This window comes from Tachysurus fulvidraco, chromosome 16 (assembly GCF_022655615.1).
Source record: "Tachysurus fulvidraco isolate hzauxx_2018 chromosome 16, HZAU_PFXX_2.0, whole genome shotgun sequence".
Classification (NCBI taxonomy): Eukaryota; Metazoa; Chordata; class Actinopteri; order Siluriformes; family Bagridae; genus Tachysurus; species Tachysurus fulvidraco.
Window position 1 is genome coordinate 20,399,356 of NC_062533.1, and position 21,012 is coordinate 20,420,367.

At 39.1% G+C, this 21,012-nt stretch overlaps 1 protein-coding gene and 1 long non-coding RNA gene across 3 annotated transcripts in view; both read right to left on the reverse strand.

Moving 5' to 3' along the window:
• Positions 1-6,730, reverse strand: part of LOC125138991 (NACHT, LRR and PYD domains-containing protein 12-like) — a gene marked incomplete at both ends in the record, with an annotated part of 37,751 nt that extends 31,021 nt beyond the window's left edge. Inside the window, 2 exons of the mRNA XM_047801551.1 lie at positions 3,330-3,493; positions 5,729-6,730. Of these exons, the coding sequence (XP_047657507.1) occupies positions 3,330-3,493; positions 5,729-6,730 (1,166 nt within the window). The remainder of the gene's footprint in view (positions 1-3,329; positions 3,494-5,728) is intronic.
• A 1,399-nt stretch (positions 6,731-8,129) lies between these two features.
• LOC125139055 lies at positions 8,130-16,155 on the reverse strand. Of its 2 annotated transcripts, none has more exons than XR_007138170.1 (3): positions 16,071-16,155; positions 8,611-8,727; positions 8,130-8,179 (listed from the first exon to the last, which is right to left on the reverse strand). It is a non-coding gene; the product is annotated as an uncharacterized LOC125139055 (long non-coding RNA). The 2 variants fall into 2 exon arrangements; XR_007138171.1 differs by lacking the exon at positions 16,071-16,155 and adding an exon at positions 15,796-15,828.
• Positions 16,156-21,012: the final 4,857 nt, after the last annotated feature.

The following is a 21,012-nucleotide window of genomic DNA, read 5'->3' on the forward strand; positions in this document are numbered from 1 at the left end:
CCTGTTTGAACCAGAAGATAACCCACAGTGGCCTGAGGGGCTAAATGTAGCCAGGATGGGTAGTCTTCCGAAGGTGAACTTAACAAAAGTACAGATCCCAGTTACCAACAGCAGCAATAAGGATATTACTCTCACTCCTCGTTCAGTCCTGGGGTGAGTGCAGCAAGTCAGAGCCATATACCCAACCCGTCATTGTAACATCAGACTGGAATGTCAGTAGTGGTGATGGGATTGCACAATAGCAGTCACAGAAAGTAGAGAGGGGACAGGTGTACACCGCATTGTCGGCACAGTCCAAGATGTTAACAAAGAGCTGTGGGACCCACTAGTGTTGATAGATTACCTGACACCTGAACAACAAAGGAAAGTTCAGCAAATGCTGAGAGAAGATTGTGAAGCATTTGCAGAGGATGATGTGGGGTGCATCCCATCACTCCAGCTGAAAATCAGGCTGAGTGACATGTCTCCAGTAAAACGTATGTATGTCTCTGTGCCAAAACCACTACACAATGAGGTAAAAGCATATCTGAAAGACCTCTTAAATAAGAAATGGATTAAGAATTCTCCTTGTGCATCCCCAGTAGTCTGTGTGCGAAAGAAGGATAGCAGTCTTCGCCTCTGTATAGACTACCGGGAGCTTAATCGCAAATCCATCCCAGACCATCATCCCATCCCTAGGGTGCAAGACATGCTGAACAGTTTAAGTGGGTGTACATGGTTCTCAGTCCTGGATCAGGGGAAGGTGTATCATCAGGGATTTGTGGAAGAGGGCAGCCGACCCTTTACAGCTTTCATAACACCTTGGGGCCTTTATGAATGGGTCCGGATCCCATTTGGCTTGTCCTCGGCTCCTGTTGAGTTTCAGTGCAGTATGGAGGAATGTTTGCTGGGACTCAGAGAGAACGCCTGTCTTCCATTCTTGGATGATAACCTTGTACACAGTAAGACATTCGAGGAGCATCTCAGTGATGTCAGAGAAGTACTACGCCGGTACCAGAGTCATGGGGTAAAGCTTACAGCTAAAAAGTGCGAGCTTTTTAAGTCTGAGATAGTCACGTGCCGTCACATGACGTGACCAGAATACCCGTGGGGCAGTTCCCCCATTGTGCTGAGTGTTTTGATATGTCACATGTCCGTGTTGTGCAAATTTTTGATTTCGCTTGTTTTGGGGGCGGGGCTACAAGTGACATCATGTGGTGTCGAGTGACGTCACCAGAATACCCGGTGGGGTGCCAATACTTTTGGCAAAAAGTGGCTACTGAGGGTTTGGACATTTCATGTCAATACTGCAGTCATTATGGGATTCTATTTATTATACTTTAAGTATAATTATACTGCATAGTGCATGTATTTTGTGTGTGTGAGAGCTTAGAGGATTTTTCAGAATTCCCTATTCAAGTCTATGGGATGTTCGACCGTCGACTACGGGAAAACCAAAAATTCCGTCGGAACTCCGAAATAAAAACTTCGTCCGGAGTAAGGTCCTAAAGAACCTTTCCGAGTTCGGTGTAAATCGCTCGAAAACATTCCGAGTTATAAACCTCAAAAATTTATAATGGAAGTCTATGGGAAAAAGGCCACTTTGAGCTTCCGGGAATGCCGGAATTCCGATCGCTTAGAAAAATAGAAGCAACAAACTTCAGACCAGGGTCTACGACATATCCGAATTTGGTGCATGTGGCTCGAAAGTCCTAGGCCGCATTTTTTTAAATAATTTTTTGTCTAATAATAATAATAATAATAATAATAATAATAATAATAATAATAATACGCTTATAACGGAAATCAGAATGTTGGCTTCTACAAAGCCAACATAATAAACAAACCCATCAAATCATGCACGTCTACAACTTCATTTATTTCAGCACTAGACAGTTTTATTGTCAATTGTGAAGTCACTCATGAAGACAACATGACAATTCATTTGGAGTTCCATAAAGATCTATTTTAGGAGCCTTGCTTTTCTCCCTCTACATGTCTTATGTTCAAACACATGAAATCAGTTTGTATAGTTATGTAGATGACGCACAAGTTTATATATCAGTGTCACTGTGTAATCAAGAGCTAATTAACAAACTGATTACATGCTTGAATGAAACATCTGACTGGATGTCACAGAACTTTCTACAGTTAAACCAGGATAAAATGGAGATATTAATTGTAGGAGAAAAAGAAAAAAGAGAAAACTTGATGAGCTGGGATACGGGTTAGAAATCTGGGTGTAATAGTCGAATCTGACCTCAGCTTTGTTCCTCACATCAATAATATCTCTAAAGTCAAATTTTATCATTTGAGGAACACTGAAAGAATTTGTCCATTTTAATGTAAAGAAGAAACAGAAAAATGTTTTCTACATACATTAATTCCAAGTAGATTAGATTAATGTAACGCTCTCTTTTATGTATTTCACATAAAACCCTTTATACATTACAGTTAGTAACCAAATCACTCCTATTGTACAGGAACTGTACTGGTTAACTGTGACATCCACAATCATTTTAATATCATCTCAAATATTTATTTATCATCAACAAATGCTGACTTCCTTAAGGTGAATTTTAATAAGAAGAAGCTTCAGTCAAACTGCTTTTAGTGTTGCTGCTCCCAGGATGTGGATCTCACTCTCAGTGTTTATCCATCAGTCGCCTTCACTAAATACATTTACAAAGCAGCTTAAACACTGTGTGTGTGTGTGTGTGTGTGTGTGTGTGTGTGTGTGTGTGTGTGTGTTTGTATGTATGTGTGTGTGTATGAGTGTGTGTGTGTATATGTGTCTGTGTATGTGTGAGTGCATGTGTGTGTGAGTATGAGTGTGAGTGTGTGTTACTGTGTGTTTGTGTGAGTATGTGTGTGTGAGTATGAGTATATGTGTGTGTGAGTGAGTGTGAGTGTGTAACGTGTCTGTCTGTATTTTCCCCTTGTTTCTGTCTGTTGTCTCTCCCTGGTGTTAATTGTTTGCCCCGCCCACTCATTGCTCACCATGGACACTAATTACATTCCATCTCTTCCCCAGGTGTCTTGTCTTTGTCTCTAATCGTCTCTGCTTTGGGATTGGCTCCTGTCTACTATATTTACTCTGTCTGTTCACTTCCCTGTTTTTGGTCGTTGTTTGTGGTTGTGTTGGTGTTTGGTCTGTGTCGTTCTCTGTTCCTGTTCAGTGTCCCGATCTGTTTTGCCTGCCTACTGTTTGTTTGTGTTTTGTTTATTAAAACCTTAAACTGCATTTGGATCCTCACTCGCCTTTGTCTCACCGTGTCAGACTGTGACAGAGTGAATGTGTGTGTGTGTATGTGTGTGGCTATGTACTGTATGTGTGTGTGTGTGTGTACCTCAGTATCTCCAGTTTACAGTGTGGACTCTTCAGTCCATCAGAGAGCAGCTTCACTCCTGAATCCTGCAGTTTATTGTTACTCAGGTTCAGTTCTCTCAGACTGGAGGAGTTTGAGCTGAGAACTGAGGACAGAACTCTACAGCTTTCCTCTGACAGATCACACTCCCACAGACTGGAAGAGAAATTATGAAATATCAGAACACTGATCTCAAACACATAAACACAGCCATAATCCAGCTAAAGTTGAAGATGTAACAGAAATGTCAGTGTGTTTGTGTCACACACACAAATCAGAGGACAGGACACCACATCAGCACATTTACAGGAGCAGGGACGTCTTTCTACACTCCACAATCTCTCAGCTACAATTTATTATAAGACCATTAGGTCATGTACATAACACACACACGTGAGAGCGAGCAGCCTACAAACACTACACTCTGATCTGATGAGTACAGGTGGTGTGTTCACATAAATGAATCTTGATCATGATTTGTATTTTTTATAAAATATAGATATGTAAAAATCTCTCATCGATCATAAACAATGTAAATAAAGGATATTATAAAGAACATTGTACTGTTTACTACAGATGTCACTGTTACTATTTCAACACAACTTAGTGAACCCTTCTTTCTCCACAGAGTAAATGGGATCATGTCTTTCATGCCTCCACAACTGAGAAATGAACGTGGGGTTTTCTTCTCAAATCTGAGCTCCTTCCCTGCTTACAGAGTGACGTCACATCAGCACGACTGCACACAGCATCAGAAATAAACAAAGTCAAACTTCTTACCTTTAAATGAGTCACACTGTATATACACAAGTATTAGCTTTAGATGGATCAACATACAGACATTCGTTTGTTAAATCTAAAACACTGACTATAAACATAGCAGGAAATCTAACTCACCTTGTAGGTAAAAATCTAACACAACACTACTGTGTGTTACACTAAAGGATTTGTGTAGTTGGGCTTCAGGGGGCTATAAGTGACATGGTAGAATGTAGTGTACCAATGTGAAATATTTGATCAGTACATGTTCAATGATGAACAGAGAACAAAACCAGTCTGTTATCAATGTTGTACAACAAAAATATAGATTCACTACAGCTGCTTATAAATACAAACACAGTCCACAGCTCAATGTCTCCAAAATCCACAGAAAGTTTTGTTGTAAAAAAATCTTAGTAGAAACAATTAAAATATTATTCTTTACAATACTATAACCAAAGTAAAGTATTAGGCCTTGCATAAGACATATGGAGGTGATGTTGTAGGCCAAAGATGTTTATTGTAATCATGAACTTAGTAAAAGTAACCAGATTCGGGGCTGTCAGGCCTAGTCAGTCTAAGCACATTTGTAATAACAACTGCAAACTTGTTATGTAGAATGGAAAAGACATTGGTTCACAGACCTAGGCCCTGAGAACTAAGGGGAGGAAAATCCATAAATGGGCATGTGGTGCCCATAAACTTGTTGTGCAGACTGAAGAAGGCCCAGGTGTTTAGTCTGGGGTCATGAAAAATAAGGGAAGGAAAATCCATAAATGGGCATATGGGTGAAAGGTAATGGGAAATAAGGGGAAATTGGGTCAGTGTGTTTAGAAAACAGGAGGTGATTCCGGTAAATAAGGTGTTATGGCACCTGGGCTCCTAGGAGCGCCAGGGTATATATTGAGAAGATATCTGGGGCTCGGGGGCGAAGGTGTGTGTGCGTGGGGGTGCGTGTGCGGGCGCGTGTGCGGGCGCGTGTCCGTGGGTCAAGGTGGGTGTTTTTATTTTTGCAAGGACGTCGCGAGAGTTCTTGTTTTTCTTGATTGATTTTGCATGACATGCTCTTTTTGGGGGTTTTCATTTGTTACTTTTAATTTGGCAATATCTCTTAAAAGTATGTTGGCTGATTGACCATAATAAAGAAGTTTGCTCATTCTCATCCAGGTCTGAGGAGCCATATTGATCCCATTTTGTCAGTCTGATGTTTTTCTCATCTGTGAGAGTTTTGTTAAACGTCACTTTCAATATAAACCGAACAGAAAAAGTCTTTCACTGGTGTTTAGTTCAGAAATGTCTTTAGTTATTAAATGCATGCAGTTATTTTGTATAGATACTTTTACATAAATTTTAGAGAACACTTAATGTTTCATGATTCATATATAAAAGCTATAAAATGCCTCATATGATGTTATAAGATGTTGTCCATGTGGCCCAGCCCTCAGTTCAGATATAACGTTAGTGTAAAAAGTGAAACAATCTTCCGTAAAAGTACCAGAGGTTTGTGTAAAAATGATTAGAGGAACTATTAACACACAGTAATCCAAACAGTGCAGTTCAGTGTTACATTAAAATAATAAACCATGCAGTAATACAGTTATAAATAAAAATACTCACTCAGCTTTTCTGGAGGCTTTGACCACTGGCAGCAGCCTCAGAAGACCTTCATGTGATGGATAATATTCACACAAATTAAACACATCCAGCTTCTGTTCTGAGGTCAGTAACACAAACACCAGAGCTGACCACTGAGCAGGAGAGAGACTGGTGTCACTGAGACGACTGAAACCTCCTCTGTTCAGGTACTTTTTTACTTCCTGCACTAGAGAATCATCATTCAGTTCATTCAGACAGTGGAACAGATTGATGGATTTCTCTGCAGATGGATTCTGCCTGATCTTCTCCTTGATGTACTTCACTGTTTCCAGTTTGCTTTGAGATCTGCTTCCTGTCTGTGGCATTAAGTCTCGTAAAAGAGTTTGATTGGTCTCCAGTGAGAGACCCAGAAGGAAGCGTAGGAACAGGTCCAGGTGTCCATTCTCACTCTGTAAGGCCTTGTCCACTGCACTCCTGAGGAGCTCAGACATGTTTGACTTCCTGAAAAGATCAGACAGACCAGAGGTTTGATGTTCTGTTACATTTCTGCTGATGAAGGAGAAAAATGTGTACAAAGCAGCCAGAAACTCCTGAAAACTCAGATGTACGAAGCTGAACACCTTCCCCAGGTGAAGCCCAAACTCCTCTCTGAAGATCTGGGTACACACTCCTGAGTACACTGACACTTCTCTGACATCAATGCCACACTCTCTCAGGTCTTCCTCATAAAAGATCAGGTTTCCTTTCTCCAGCTGGTGGAAAGCCAGTTTTCCCAGTGCCATGATACTCTCTCTGGTCTGCTGAGGATCAGGGTCACATTTCTGATGGTACTTTTGGTCCTTGTGTTTGATCTGAAAGATCAGGAAGTGTGTGTACATTTGAGTCAGAGTCTTGGGGATCTCTCCACCCTCTGCTTCACCCAACATTCTCTCTAGAACAGTGGCTGAGATCCAGCAGAAGACTGGCATGTGGCACATGATGTAGAGGCTCCTTGAAGACTTCAGGTGTGTGATGATTTTATTGGCCAGGCTCTGATCACTGATCCTCTTCCTGAAGTACTCCACTTTCTGAGAATCACTGAAGCCTCGTACCTCTGTTACCTGGTCTACACACTCAAGAGGGATCTGATTGGCTGCTCCTGGTCTTGTGGTTATCCAGAGGAGAGCAGAGGGAAGCAGATTCCCCTTGATGAGGTTCGTCAGCAGCACATCCACTGAGGCTGACTCTGTCACATCACACACACTCTCATTCTTCTGGAAATTTAGAGGAAGTCGACACTCATCTAGACCATCAAAGATCAACACCACTTTGTAGGAGTCACAGTCTATTGATTCTAGTTTTCTTATTTCAGGGAAAAAGTGATAAAGAAGATTCATCAGACTGAGATTTTGCTGCTTCATCAGATTCAGCTCTCTAAAGGGAAGTGGAAACATGAAGGTGACGTCCTGATTTACTTCTCCTTCAGCCCAGTCCAGAATGAACTTCTGCACAGAGACTGTTTTTCCAATTCCAGCAACTCCTTTAGCCAGCACAGTTCTGATGGACTTGTCTTTAAAGATCTCATTACATTTGATGGGTTTCTCCTGTGTTGCTGGTCTCCTGGACACTGCCTCAATCTGTCTCACCTCATGTTCATTATTGATGTCTCCACTCCAACCCTCTGTGATGTAGAGCTCAGTGTAGATCTCATTCAGAGGTGCTGAGCTTCCATGCTGTGAGATTCCTTCATTAATTCTTTTAAACTTATCTCTCAGATTGGACTTCAACTTTGTCTGATACACAGAGGCGAGTTCTAATAAACAAAGTAATATCTAGTTTAGTAATAAATAGTTATAATGCAAAATTGTACAAACACTGCGATTAATTCCTGACTGATGGACTAAATATTATTGAAGCTGGACCATGAACAGATACAACATGATATTAAAATTAAATTGAAAACTAAAAGTCTTCATATCTAAAACTATTTCCTCTCTCTAAAGTGAACCATGGAATAAAGTCATGACTCAGAGCTCTTACTGTTGTGCAGTTTGTTAGCGAGATCTGTGTGGTTCATGTTCTTCAGGACGTGCATTGTGATCTTCAGCGCTCCGTCTCTGATACTGTGCAGATCCTCCTCATCCTCCACCTCCCTCTCAGTGCATGCTGGGTAATCTGGACTCAGGAGCTTCCTAAACCTCTTCAGCTCATTCTTTATCAGAGTGATGACTTTGTGTTCCAGCTCCTGGTTAGAAACACACAGGAACAGATCTAAATATTATCATGTTACACAGTGAGAGAGACTTTTATTTTATCAAAAGAAGAAAAGTCTCTTTTTATTATCACATTTAAAACTCATACAACTGATTACCCATAATGCTGCTGCACATCAAGACATGACAAGGGATCACAACACACACATTACACACTTTAAACACAACACACACACCTTGAATATAGAGTCCAGCTGTTTTGTGCTGATGTTTGATTTTTGTGGTCTGTGAACAAACAAAACCCATCATGTAATATGGACTATATGTATTCATAGATGCACAAATCACACACTAATAAATACACACAGATATTTAACACTATCATCTTAACACAATACACTGATTTCAGGATTTCCTAACTGATACCAACATGTTTAAAAACAAATGTTTGAATAAATGAATAAAATCTTTATATTGTCATTAATGTCCCAGGTGTAAATGTTCTTCTGTAGCACCACAGACCCTCCAGCTCAGGGACTACAGACTGAACTGAACTCTTAAAGCACTTTCCCTCACTGCCAGTCCGAGAGCTGCAGCACTGCACAGTTTAGTGTTTTACTGCTTCAACACCTGATAAAGCTCATGAAGGGCTTCATAATGAGACGAGTGAGTTTGATCAGGTGGAACACTGCTGTAAAACACCTCACTATACTGACCTCACATCAGTAGAACTGTCTCTGGCTCTGAAGTATATTGGTTGTTCCATTGACACGTCACTCTTCATGGACACACCACTGGGTTCTGGTGAGTCTGATCTCTTTCCCTCCATCATTCTAGAATTACAACAGAAATATCAGCAATAATTAATACTCTGCTGTCTCAGCACTGTTAAACAATGTGTTCATCACATGAGTCTGGGTCTTAAAGTCTGTAGAGTTCACAGACTCAAAGCTCTGCTGCTCTTATGCTCCACATTACACCGTCCTTTTTACTCTTCTCTCAGTGAATGATTTGTCTAAACTGTTCTTAGATCAGATCAGTGATATATTCACTGCTATTAAACACCTTAAAGCAGCAGTTCCCAAAGTGGGGGTCGGGGGGTCGCGAGATGATTTCCAGAAACTTTATTTATTTATTTTTTATATGTTAAAAATGGTTGTAATGATGTCCCTTTTGGATCACTTTCATAAGTATTTCCCTGAAGGAGACGCTCCCGACCAATATGACCGGAAAAGGTCACCATTAAATGTATACACCGCAAATCATCTAGCGTCAGATACGGAAGATGCGCTGATAGAACTTTCAACCGATCGAGCCCTGAGGACGGCATTTGACGGCAAGACGCTGGATGAGTTCTGTGTTTCTGTCGCGCTGGAATATCCACAGTTGTCGAAAGCCGTGTTGTATGTACTCATGCAATTTGTCTCAACGTATTTATGCAAAAAAACATTCTCCGCGCTGACTTACATTAAGAATAAACACAGGTCACAGTTTAACGTGGCGATCTCCAAAACTGAACCTAGAGTGGACCTGCTTTTCTCCGTGCACAGCGCCCATCCATCACAGTAGGTGTTTTTTTATGAATACATTCAAAGTTACAATACAATTATACATGAACTTTTAATTGTTCCAAGATGCCAGCCAATGCTGTACACATGTTACAGGCAGCTTGTTCGTATTCCTTCTGTAAGCATTTCACAGTTATGGGATATATTTGTTTTTGTCCATAATTTGTTAATAAAATAGCCTGGCTTAGAGATTGTGTGTCAGCGTACTCCTCCGAAGGTCACCTTCACGGCGCTCACTTGTGACGTCATTCCCCTGTCGCATGACTTTTATACTCGGCAGCACTATTGGGACTTCCGCGCGAATGGCGCACGTTTTACCTGGACACGGCTCGTGCAATCTCCGAATTTTGTTTTTGACCACTGTTATTGCTCTAGTACAGGCACTCGTTTTTCTTTATGTAAAGCTTATGAAGACAGCATCTTAATTTTATAATGCAGAAGTCACGACAGAACGCGAAACCACCGAAAATTCTTATTCCACTGGCGGGAGATATGATCAAGGTAAATGTGGAGTCCACTTCACCCAACATGGAAAAAGGTAACGAGAAATCTGAGAAACGGCGTGATTGTTCTCATATCACTCCAACGAAAGGTAACGAGATGAAGAAGTTTTAGACGAGGAAGAGATCTCCAATGTGGCCTTGTTACAAGCCATCAATGCTCTCACGGCACGTTTTGACACTCAAGACCGTAAGATGGAAGTTTTAACGGATCAGATGCGGAAAAATAGTGTCATGATAGCAGAAATTTCGAAGGCAGTTGAGTTTAATGCAGTGTGAGATAAAAGACTGTAAAAGAGAAAATGCAGAAATAAACAAAGAAATCGCGACACTGAATAAAACTGCAACTGAATTGAGGAACAGAATGATGGAATTGGAGCGTTACAAGAGAAGATGGAAACTCCGTATCACGGCCTGCAGGAGAAATCTGACGAAGATCCCTGTAGAGAAGTGTGCGGGCTCATCAGTGAGATAGCTCCACATCTGGTTCACAAGTTGGAGGATGTCATTGACTCTGTGCGTTGGGAAAAAAGAACATGGAAAACAGAGACAAACGATTGTACAGTTCACAAAGTGGAAATATAGAGAGCAGATATGGAAAGCGACAAAGAACTCTTCAGTGTGCAAAGATCGAGGAGTAAGATTTGTGGAAGACCTGACAAAGGAGGACCGAAATGCTCAGGCTGCGCTGTGGCCACAAATAGAAAAAGCTCAGAAAGAAGAGAAAAAAGCTTTCTTCAGAGGTGCACATGGTTATATCAAAGGGAGACAAATTAGTGTTAGTGTTACCTAGTTGATTTCTCGCTGTATTATCACTCGAGTGTATCTGTCATGAGATGTTACGTTTGAGAGAGACCGGGCAGTGAGGTATGTGTTAGTGCCTCTGGAAACATCCAAACAAGAAAACTTGTAATTACTTGTTTATTTTCCAATTTGTGTTTTTATTTGTTTTTTATTTACCTTGTAGTTTTTTGTGTTGATCTTGTATGTTTTCTGTTAAAATACCTTTTTCGATTACTTCACTTAATGTCAGGGGATTACAAAATTTAGTTAAAAGAAAAGCTATGTTCCTATTCTGTAAAAATCTGGGCTCGCAGTTTATCTTTCTTCAAGAGACATATTCCAGTTTGAATGATGTTATATTTTGGGGTAATCAATGGGGAGAAAAAATTGTATTTAGTCATGGAACGACCCGCTCAGGCGGAGTAGCGATTTTGTTTAACAAATCTCCTGGACAAATAATTACAACTCTTGTTGATTTGAATGGGCATTGGGTGGCGCTTGTGTTAAATATTGAAAAGATCTTTTATATTTTAATTAATATATACGGGCATAACAACATGACACTTAATCAGCACTTGTTCTCTGAGCTTTTAGATAATATTGTAGAGTTAAGAACTTTATATCCAACTGATAATATTATTTTGGGTGGCGATTTTAATATTGCACCAGATGAGGTTATTGATCGATACCCATTCAAATATACTTCTCAACAACCTAATGAATTGATTTCTCAGTTATGTGCAAAATTAGGTCTGTTAGATGTATGGAGATATTTGAATCCTTCTCGCAAACAATATACATGGATGAACTCCAGTTCTTCAAGTAAATCTAGAATCGACTTTTGGCTTGTGTCAAATCAATTGATCACTTATGTGAAGGAATGTTCCATTTCGGCCGCTCCGCTTACAGACCATTGTAGTATCGATATCTCATTTAAACCAATATCGAAAATTTCAAGGAATAAAGATTATTGGAAATTTAATGCGGATTTACTGTTTAATGAAGATTTTTGTAATAAGATAAAAGAGTTAATTCAGAAAATTACAAATGATACAACACTTTCCTCTCATGTAAATAGATGGGAATATCTTAAATTTAAAATTAGAGAACTTTCCATTAATTATAGTAAAATGTTGGCAAAGGTTAAAAGGCAAGATGAGTATATTCTTATTCAACAAATAAATAATATTTTAATATTACAAACTAAATTGGACAATATATATATTAGAATGGCAGAAGGAGCGTATATTAGGTCAAGAGCTAGATGGATTGAAGAGGGAGAGAAGAGTACTACATATTTTTACAGACTTGAAAAGAGAAGGCAAGCCAAAAATGCTATATTGTCATTGATAATTGCCAAAACAGAAATTTCTAACCCTAAATTAATAAGTAATGAATTATTCAAGTTCTATAAGGATCTGTATTCGCCCCATTTTTCTCAAGAAGATTGTAATTTGTTTTTTGAAAGAAATAGAGGAAATGGATTTAGCTGTGAAAAACCTCAAATTAAATAAATCACCCGGTCCTGATGGGATAACCTCTAAATTTTATAGATTTTTTTGGAATGATTTAAAAGAATTATTATTTAAAGCTTTTCTACAATCTATCGAAGAAGGCACATTAAGCTCTACACAGAGACAAGGGCTGATTACGTTACTACCTAAACCCGATAAAGACTCTAGATACATAGATAACCTGCGTCCGATAACTTTGTTAAATACGGATTATAACATTTTTGCACACATTTTTTGCCAACAGACTTAAAAAAGGTATAAACAAGGTAATTAGTGAATCTCAGTCAGGATTTTTGTCGGGTCGTTCCATTCATAATAATATAAGATTGCTAATGGATATGTTGGATTATAGTGAGTGGATAGAAGATGATGGATTTATTTTATTTTTGGACTTCAAAAAAGCTTTTGATATGTTAGAGCACCCTTTTTTATTTCATGCTCTTCAGTCTTTTGGTTTTGGTGACAAGTTTGTAAATGTTATAAGGATGATCTACAGGGATATAAATAGTTCAATATCTCTTCCGTATGGTACATCTAAAAGGTTTATGATTGGCCGTGGGGTAAGACAAGGGTGTCCCCTTTCCCCTCTTTTGTTTATTATTGCAACAGATCTGTTGGCTCGTTTAATTATTCATGATTCAAGTGTGAACAAATTGGAGGTATTTAATATGACTATTGGTATTAGTCAGTTAGCAGACGATACCACTCTTTTTTTACAAGATGCAAATCAAGTTTCCCTCTCTATTTCTCTAGTTGATTTTTTTTCTAAACCAATCAGGACTCTATTTAAATATGTCCAATTGTGAGCTTATGCCCATTCATAATTGTGATCACACTTCTATCTTTAATATTCCTCTTAAAAATTCCACTAAGTATTTAGGTATTATAATTACCAGAAATTCGGAGGAATGCATGGAAAGAAATTTTTTAGAAAAATTAAAAAAGGCCAAAAACATCCTAAACAATTGGTTACAAAGAGACCTCTCTATTTTTGGTAGAGTATTGTTCTCTAAAGCTGAGTTCCTGTCAAGGGTCATCTATCCAACAATTGCTTTAGCCCCTTCTGCATATGTTTCCAAATTAATTAATCGTTCCTTGTATAACTTTATTTGGAAGAATAAGACTCATTTTATTAAGAAAAATGATATAGTTAAATCTTATGACCTGGGTTAAAATGGTTGCAAGCTTTTATATACAATTCAGAGAGTTTTTGGTTTAAAATTCCAGCATCATTATTTAAGAAATTGGGTGGAATTGAATTTTTACTTAAGTGTGATTTCGAAATCTCTAAACTTCCTCTGAAATTGTCTACTTTTCATCAACAAGTTTTACGATATTGGAAATTAGCACACACTCATAACTTTACAAAACACAATTCGTCGATATGGAATAATAAATGTATTCTACACAGAAATAAATCATTGTTTTATGAGGATTGGTTTTATAGAAATATTTGGTCTTTAAAGGATCTCTTTAATGATGCTGGAGAGGTGTTGGATTACAATACTTTTACTTTTAAACATGGTTTTGCATGCCATCCAAAACAGTTTTTCACAGTAATCTCTGCCATCCCATCTGGAATTAAAACTATTATGAAAGGTTATTTATTATATAGTCAATTTACACCAATCTTACCAGCACTATGCTTAGGGCAAACTAAATTTAAAAGTAAGGAATGTACAAATGTTTATATTAGGCAAATCTTAAATAATGTTATGTTTCCCTACAGGTCTTTAAGAAATAAGTTGGACATTTTGTTTGACAAAAAAATGCTTAAGCATATTAGAAACTCATACTTGAAATTTCCAGTTCAACCCAAAATTAAAGAAACTCACTTTAAAATTTTATATGATATTTACCTATCTGGGGAGTTTCTAAGGGTTAGATTTAATTTTGATATGACATTATGTAAATTTTGTAACTCATCTCCAGATGATACAAAGCATATTTTTTTGCTTGTAAATATTCTTGTTATGCGAGACACCGAGGAGGAAGCCGGAGTGGAAGCAAACAGAGTTTAATGCGAAAAACAAGGAAGTAGCGTAATCCGGTGGTGCGCGGAAAAGCGCGGTCCACAAAGTCCAGAGTATATGGGATGAAAGGCAGTCGGTGTACTAACCAGGGGAGCGCTTGGGAGAAAGCGCAAAGCTGAACATAACCACGGGAGTGTAGAGAAATGTACAGCGTAACCATGGATAATAACTGACCGCGAGTGGGAGTGAGAGAGGGGATTATATATGGTGGCTGATGAGAGTGAAATGAGTCAGGTGAGAGCAATCAGTAAGCAGGCGAGCCGCTCCGTGCGGGCGGGGCACACACGGGAGCAGAGTCAGAGAGCTCCCTGACAATTCTAGTGTCTTCTGGGACAAAATGCAATTATGGTTAAAAGAAAGAAATGTGGTTAAATTGAACCTGTCCTTTATAGATATTAAATATGGAAACTATGAAGAAGATGGCAAAAAAGGTTTGTTGATTAATGTTTTACTTTTGTTAGCGAAGAGCTTTATTCAATGTAGATTCTTTAAATGTAGATTCTTTAAATCACCCCCTAGGTTTATAGTATTTACTGTAAGAATTATATGAGACAATGTTTAAAAATTTTATCGAAAACAAAAAATAAAAAAGCTGGAATCCTGTTAGATTTATTTGATAAATATAGTTTATTATAACATTTTTTTCATCCCGTCTTAATCTGTATTTTAATACGGAATAATTGTTTTTTTTTTATTGTTTGTTTATTTTTTTTGTATAAACTTTAGCCCCTTTCAAAGTGATGTTTTTGAATGTAAATTGTATGCCAATTTGTTCTGTAAACTTGTATTTTTTGATACACTTAAATAAAAAAAAGCGTAAAACAAAAAGAAAAATAAATACTCGGCAGCACTATTTAAACGCGCCGTTCATGCCAGATGATCTCTCGTCACTCCTTCCATCTTCCGGTCCGAGTGTTATCTGTACCTCGTTGCTGTTTTGTATCCGTGTGGATTTCCCCGTCTCGGATTACTTTTCTCCAGGGATTTTCTATGTGAGTTTTTTTTTCATTCATTGCTGCCAGGTGTTTTTCCAGTTTTTGCGCTTTGGCTTTTTGCCGTTTAGGATTACCCTTTTCCTGTGTGGATTACTTTTGCCCATGCTTGGATTACTTCCTTTTTTCTGTGTGGATTACTTCATTCCTCGTGTATCGAACTTCCGGTTTCGAGACTGTTACGCCCGTGGTGTCAGACTAAGTCCCTCTGCTACTGTGTTCTGTAGGGGGTTCAGAACTAGACTCTCCCCGGCTACATCTTCTGTCCATTTTCATATTGTCATTTCAAATAAATTCTCCCTTTTGGACACTGGCCTGCGTTTGTGTTCTCCTCCCTAGGGGTCGCGGGTCGTCAGCAGTCTAATATTGGGGGTCGCGGTCTGAAAAGTTTGGGAGCCACTGCCTTAATGCAAAGTTGACTTCCTGTGTTAACTAGTGAGTGTTTAGAGATACAGATGTGGTCCCATGAGACGGTGTGTATTTATTGATGGTGAATGTAAAAGTAAGTCACCTCTCGTCTTTTTTTAAGTCCTGTTTTCCAGATACACTCATGTTGGAGGTCATGTCTCCTTCTCCAGATTACAGAAGGACACACGTTTACTTCACTCCAACATCCGTGTGTTAAATTAAACCCTGAATCAGCACAGAGTTCACTTACAGGAAATAGTCACGCTATTAAGTTATAAAACAACCTGTGTACATTAAAGCTTCAGTACAAACCCACAAAACTCTTCTGCATCTAGTGTCACTTCAGTGTGTTTACATATTAGAGCTTTAGATACTCACTGTGTTTTTACTCCTGAAATCTTTTAGTTTCACCACCCCGATCTTTCACTCCACACAAAATGGAGCTGCTGACTTTCACTCTTACTGACACTGGTCTAACTGGTTTGTCTGGTTTATGCTGACATTTGTGTGTGTGCGTGTTGGGGCCTGTTTCAGAAAGCAGGTTGAGTAAAAACTCTGAGTATGTTAACCCTGAAATGAGGGAAACTGGGTTTTCCGTTTCAGAAAGGGAGGTATGTTAAACCAGAGAAAGCAGATTAAGTTAAGCCCATTTCTGAAAGAGAGGTAACTTGTACTCAGAGTCAGTTACCATAGTAACTTACTCTGTGAACCTTTCTTCTGTAAACCCAGAGTTTCTGTCGGCCTCCTCCCCTTTTTTAAAGAGGAAGCGATGTTTAAACACCTCATTCATTGCACACATTTCAGTTACACAGAGAGCATCAAAGGGAATGAAATGTCCTGTTATGGATGATCCTGTTGATGAAGAGTCTGTATTAATTAGTAAGGAGTTACATTTACATTGGGAGAGGATTTTGAGGCCCAGAGTGGATGTTTTGTCATATCCCTATGCATTTTTATTTGAGCAGTACTGTTTATCTTTACAGTCAATAAAATACATTCATAATCTCATCCATCCTTACATCAGAAACATCAGCCATCACGGCCGTGCTCTTACATCTGAGCAGATGCTTTGCGTTGCCTTTGGAATTGGTAGTTTTGTGTATAACATTGGGGATGTAAAACATATTAGTACGGCTAGTGTTTGCAGAGCGGTCAGGAATGTGCGCCTCGATTTTAAGTGCTTTCTGACAATTTTTGTGTTTCCTGATAAAATAAAATACTGTTCTTCCGGTTTCACCTCTGATATTATAACAGTTGGGAATTTACTCTAAAATAGTTCTTAATTACTAACTTACTAACTACAAATTACATCTTCAACAAGTCTAATTAGATTAATGTAATACTTACTATCTCTAGAAAGTATTGGTCTACTTACTAATTTGGTCCATTTACTTATTAATTACTTTCTAAATCCCAAATCAACATGAACCACTTGAACAATAAGGAGAGACAAGAAACTGCACTTCTAATGCTGTCAAATAAACAATATACAATTGCATGAATTGTCCTTGAATTGACCAAAGTATGTAACTAGAGGGAGAAGGTTACAATAAAAAAAAAAGGTTAAAATAAAAATATTTTATAAAAAAAGGTATATTTTGTATTTATATACATGTGATACCTCGAGCTACGAGTGCTTTGACACACAATTTTTTGAGATACGAGGTGCGATTTGACCAAATTTTTGCCTTGAGATACGAGCAAATTTTTGAGATAGGAGCATCCGAGCCGCCGGCGGAACATGTGCTCGTTGTACCAGTTTATTTCATAAATCTCCACATATTTCTCTCTCTCTCTCTCTCTCTCTCTCTCTCTCTCTCTCTCTCTCTCTCTCTCTCTCTCCCCCTCACTCTCTAAATATTTAATTATTTATTTATCCATTTATTATTTTCCAAAAAAAAACCCCTATGCATGATTAATGGTTCTGTTATATGGGCAGTCTATTCTATTTTCTAGTTGCTGCTCTCCCCTCTCTGTCCATGCATGCACACGGACAGTCACGTGGATTCTTGCCCAGAACAGAACCATACCGCCAACACTAACTGTATGCATATCATCTAATAAATTCTCATTTGAAAAAGTGCTCCTGACAGCGTTTCAGTTAAGTTTGTTAATTTTCGTGAAGTTTAGTTAAGTTCAATTTAAGTGTAAAGTAGCATTAAGAGTGCGAGTAAGTGAACGAAAGTGAAAGTGTAATTCCTCCTAACTCTCCGCCTGTTTACTCCTCCCTCAACCTTCATGTGCATCTTCCGTAAAGTAATACCAGTTTATTTTTTTTAACATTCTCTTTTATTACTTTATGATTTTATACAATATTTGTCATTTATAAATACAGGTGCTGTACATTTTTCATATTCAAAACACATAAACAAATAAAGTGTAGTGGAATTTCGCGAGCTGGAACGGATTAATGGGATCTCAATTAATTTAAAATGGGCAGAAATGAAAATGAATGAAATATGAAATAAAATATGAAATATGCAGACTTTTTTTTTGTCTGACACTCTTGCCATGGTGACTCGTTATATCTGCGCTCCATTGATAATAGTGGCTTTTTATAGGTGTGGTGCAAGCGCTTAACTCAGAGTCAGTCTTAGAGTTGATAAAACTAACTCATTTCAGCTGTTCTGTTACCGAAAACTCAGTTCCCCATCTCAGAGTTTGTCAACTCAGAGTTCAAGTTTAAACTCACAGTTGGTTGAACCTCCTTTCTGAAACAGGCCCCTGGTAATCAGCAGCTCTGAAACACAGAGATTATTTCTTCATGTACTTATTTAACATTTATTTACTTATAAACACTTATGTAGTGTGTGAGAGGATTAAAGTGTGAAGTTTTATTCACTTTTCTGTGTTTATCTGTAATTCTTGTCAGGTTTCTGTCAGCTGTAACTCTACTGTGTTCTTCCACCTGCTAGTGTTTATTATCCTGTTATTGTTATCAGGGCTGCCAACTTTTGAGTTCAGTTTAGAGTGAGATTTGGGGGGGTGCTTTTGGTTATGGGGAGGGGCTTACAGGGGCGGGGCTTGATGTGAAAAAAATACAGACACAAAATCCTTGCATTAGCAGAAGTGTATTAAATAAGTGCTGGTGGCTGATTTTGCAACCTTAATCATTGATTTCATTGAATCATTGAGTTAAGAATCATTGATGGAGGGCTGATAAGCTGCCCACATTGATACAAGCATTCTTTTCTTGCCTGTCCCTGACTCTTCAGGCAACATTTTACATTTACATTTACAGCATTTGGCAGACGCACTTATCCAGAGCGACGTACATAAGTGCTTAAATCTCTAACACTGAATACATTAATGCTGGTTCACTAGGTTACATACTTAAGATACCATGAGTTTAAAACATTTGTTCAAAGTTACAATGAAAAAGTGTCAAAGTTTTTTTTTTTTTTTTTTGTAAATGCAAAGGATAAGGAAAGAAGTGCTAGTTGAAGTGCTTCCTGAATAAGTAGGTCTTCAACCGCCGCTTGAAAATAGCCAGTGACTCGGCTGTCCGGACCTCTATGGGAAGTTCATTCCACCACCTTGGTGCCAGTACAGAGAAGAGTCTTGTAGTATACTTGCCTCTTACCCTGAGAGATGGTGGAACCAGTCGAGCAGTGCTGGTAGATCGGAGGTTACGGGGTGCAGTGCGAGGAATGATGAGGGCTTTGAGGTAAGAGGGGGCTGGTCCATTTTTGGCTTTGTAGGCCAGCATCAGTGTTTTGAACCGGATGCGTGCAGCTACCGGAAGCCAGTGGAGGGATCGCAGCAGCGGGGTGGTATGCGAGAACTTTGGCAGGTTGAAAACAAGCCGGGCAGCTGCATTTTGGATCATTTGCAGAGGACGGATTGCGTTCATAGGTAGACCTGCCAGCAGTGCATTGCAGTAATCCAGTCTAGAAATGACAAGAGACTGAACAAGTACCTGGGCAGTCTGTGTGGACAAAAATGGCCGAATCCTTCTAATGTTGTAGAGAAGAAACCGACATGAGCGAGTCACATTAACAACATGAGAGGAAAAGGATAGTTGATTGTCCATGGTTACCCCAAGGTTGCGAGCTGTGGCTGAAGGGGAGATCAGATCGTTGTGCAAGGATATAGCAAGATCGTGACCTGGGGATGAATCACCTGGGATGAACAGCAGTTCAGTTTTGCTAGGATTGAGTTTTAACTGATGAGCAGTCATCCATGATGAAATTTCTGCCAGACATGCTGAGATCTGGTCAGAAGCTATGGCATCTGAGGGTGGGAAAGAGAAGATAAGTTGTGTATCATCAGCATAGCAGTGGTAAGAGAACCCATGTGATGAAATAACTTCACCAAGAGAGTGAGTATACAAGGAGAAAAGAAGAGGACCAAGTACTGAGCCCTGTGGGACACCAGTGGAGAGTCTGCGTGGAGCAGATGTCACTCCAATCCATGTTACCTGATATGAGCGTCCTTCCAGGTAGGAAGCAAACCATTCCCAAGCTGATCCGCAAATCCCAAGACTCTTGAGGGAGGATAAGAGAGTCTTGTGGTTGACCGTATCAAATGCTGCTGAAAGGTCAAGGAGGATAAGGACGGATGACAGTTTGGCTGATCTAGCAGTATGTAGCTTCTCAGAGACATCCAAAAGGGCTGTCTCTGTAGAGTGAGCTGCTTTAAAGCCAGACTGTTTGGGATCTTGGAGGTTGTTCTGTGAGAGATAGACAGACAGTTGGTTATAGACAATGTTTTCAAGAATTTTTGAAAGAAATGAGAGAAGTGATACCGGTCTGTAGTTACTGATGTCTGATGGATCCAGAGCAGGTTTCTTTAGGATGGGGATAACCCTTGCTCTCTTGAAAGTAGTTGGTACCTGACCAGATGCTATGGATCTATTGACGATAGTTGAAATGAAGGGCAAGAGGTCTTGTGAGATGGTCTGGAGCATAGTGGTAGGGAGTGGATCCAATGGGCAGGTGGTAGGATTGCAGGACTGGATGAGTTGTAAAATCTCTTCTGCTGCCACAGTTGAAAAATGTGACAACGAAGGTGTAGGGGAATCCATACTCTGAGATGTAAGTGCAGTCGGGGCTGAAGTGAAGGTCCGGCAGATTTCCTCAATCTTCTCCTGGTAGAAAGAAGAAAAGTCTTCTGCAGTCAGGGAGGATGAAGAAGGTGGAGCCGGGGGGTTGAGCAGAGAAAAGATGATGTTGTGGAATTTCCGAGGGTCATGTGAGGAAGCTTCAAGCTTTTCCTTGTAGAAGGAAGTCTTGGCAGAAGTCACATCTGAGGAGAACTTGACAAGAAGTGTTCTGTAAAAATCAAGATCTGCATCAAGTTGTGATTTCTTCCACTTTCT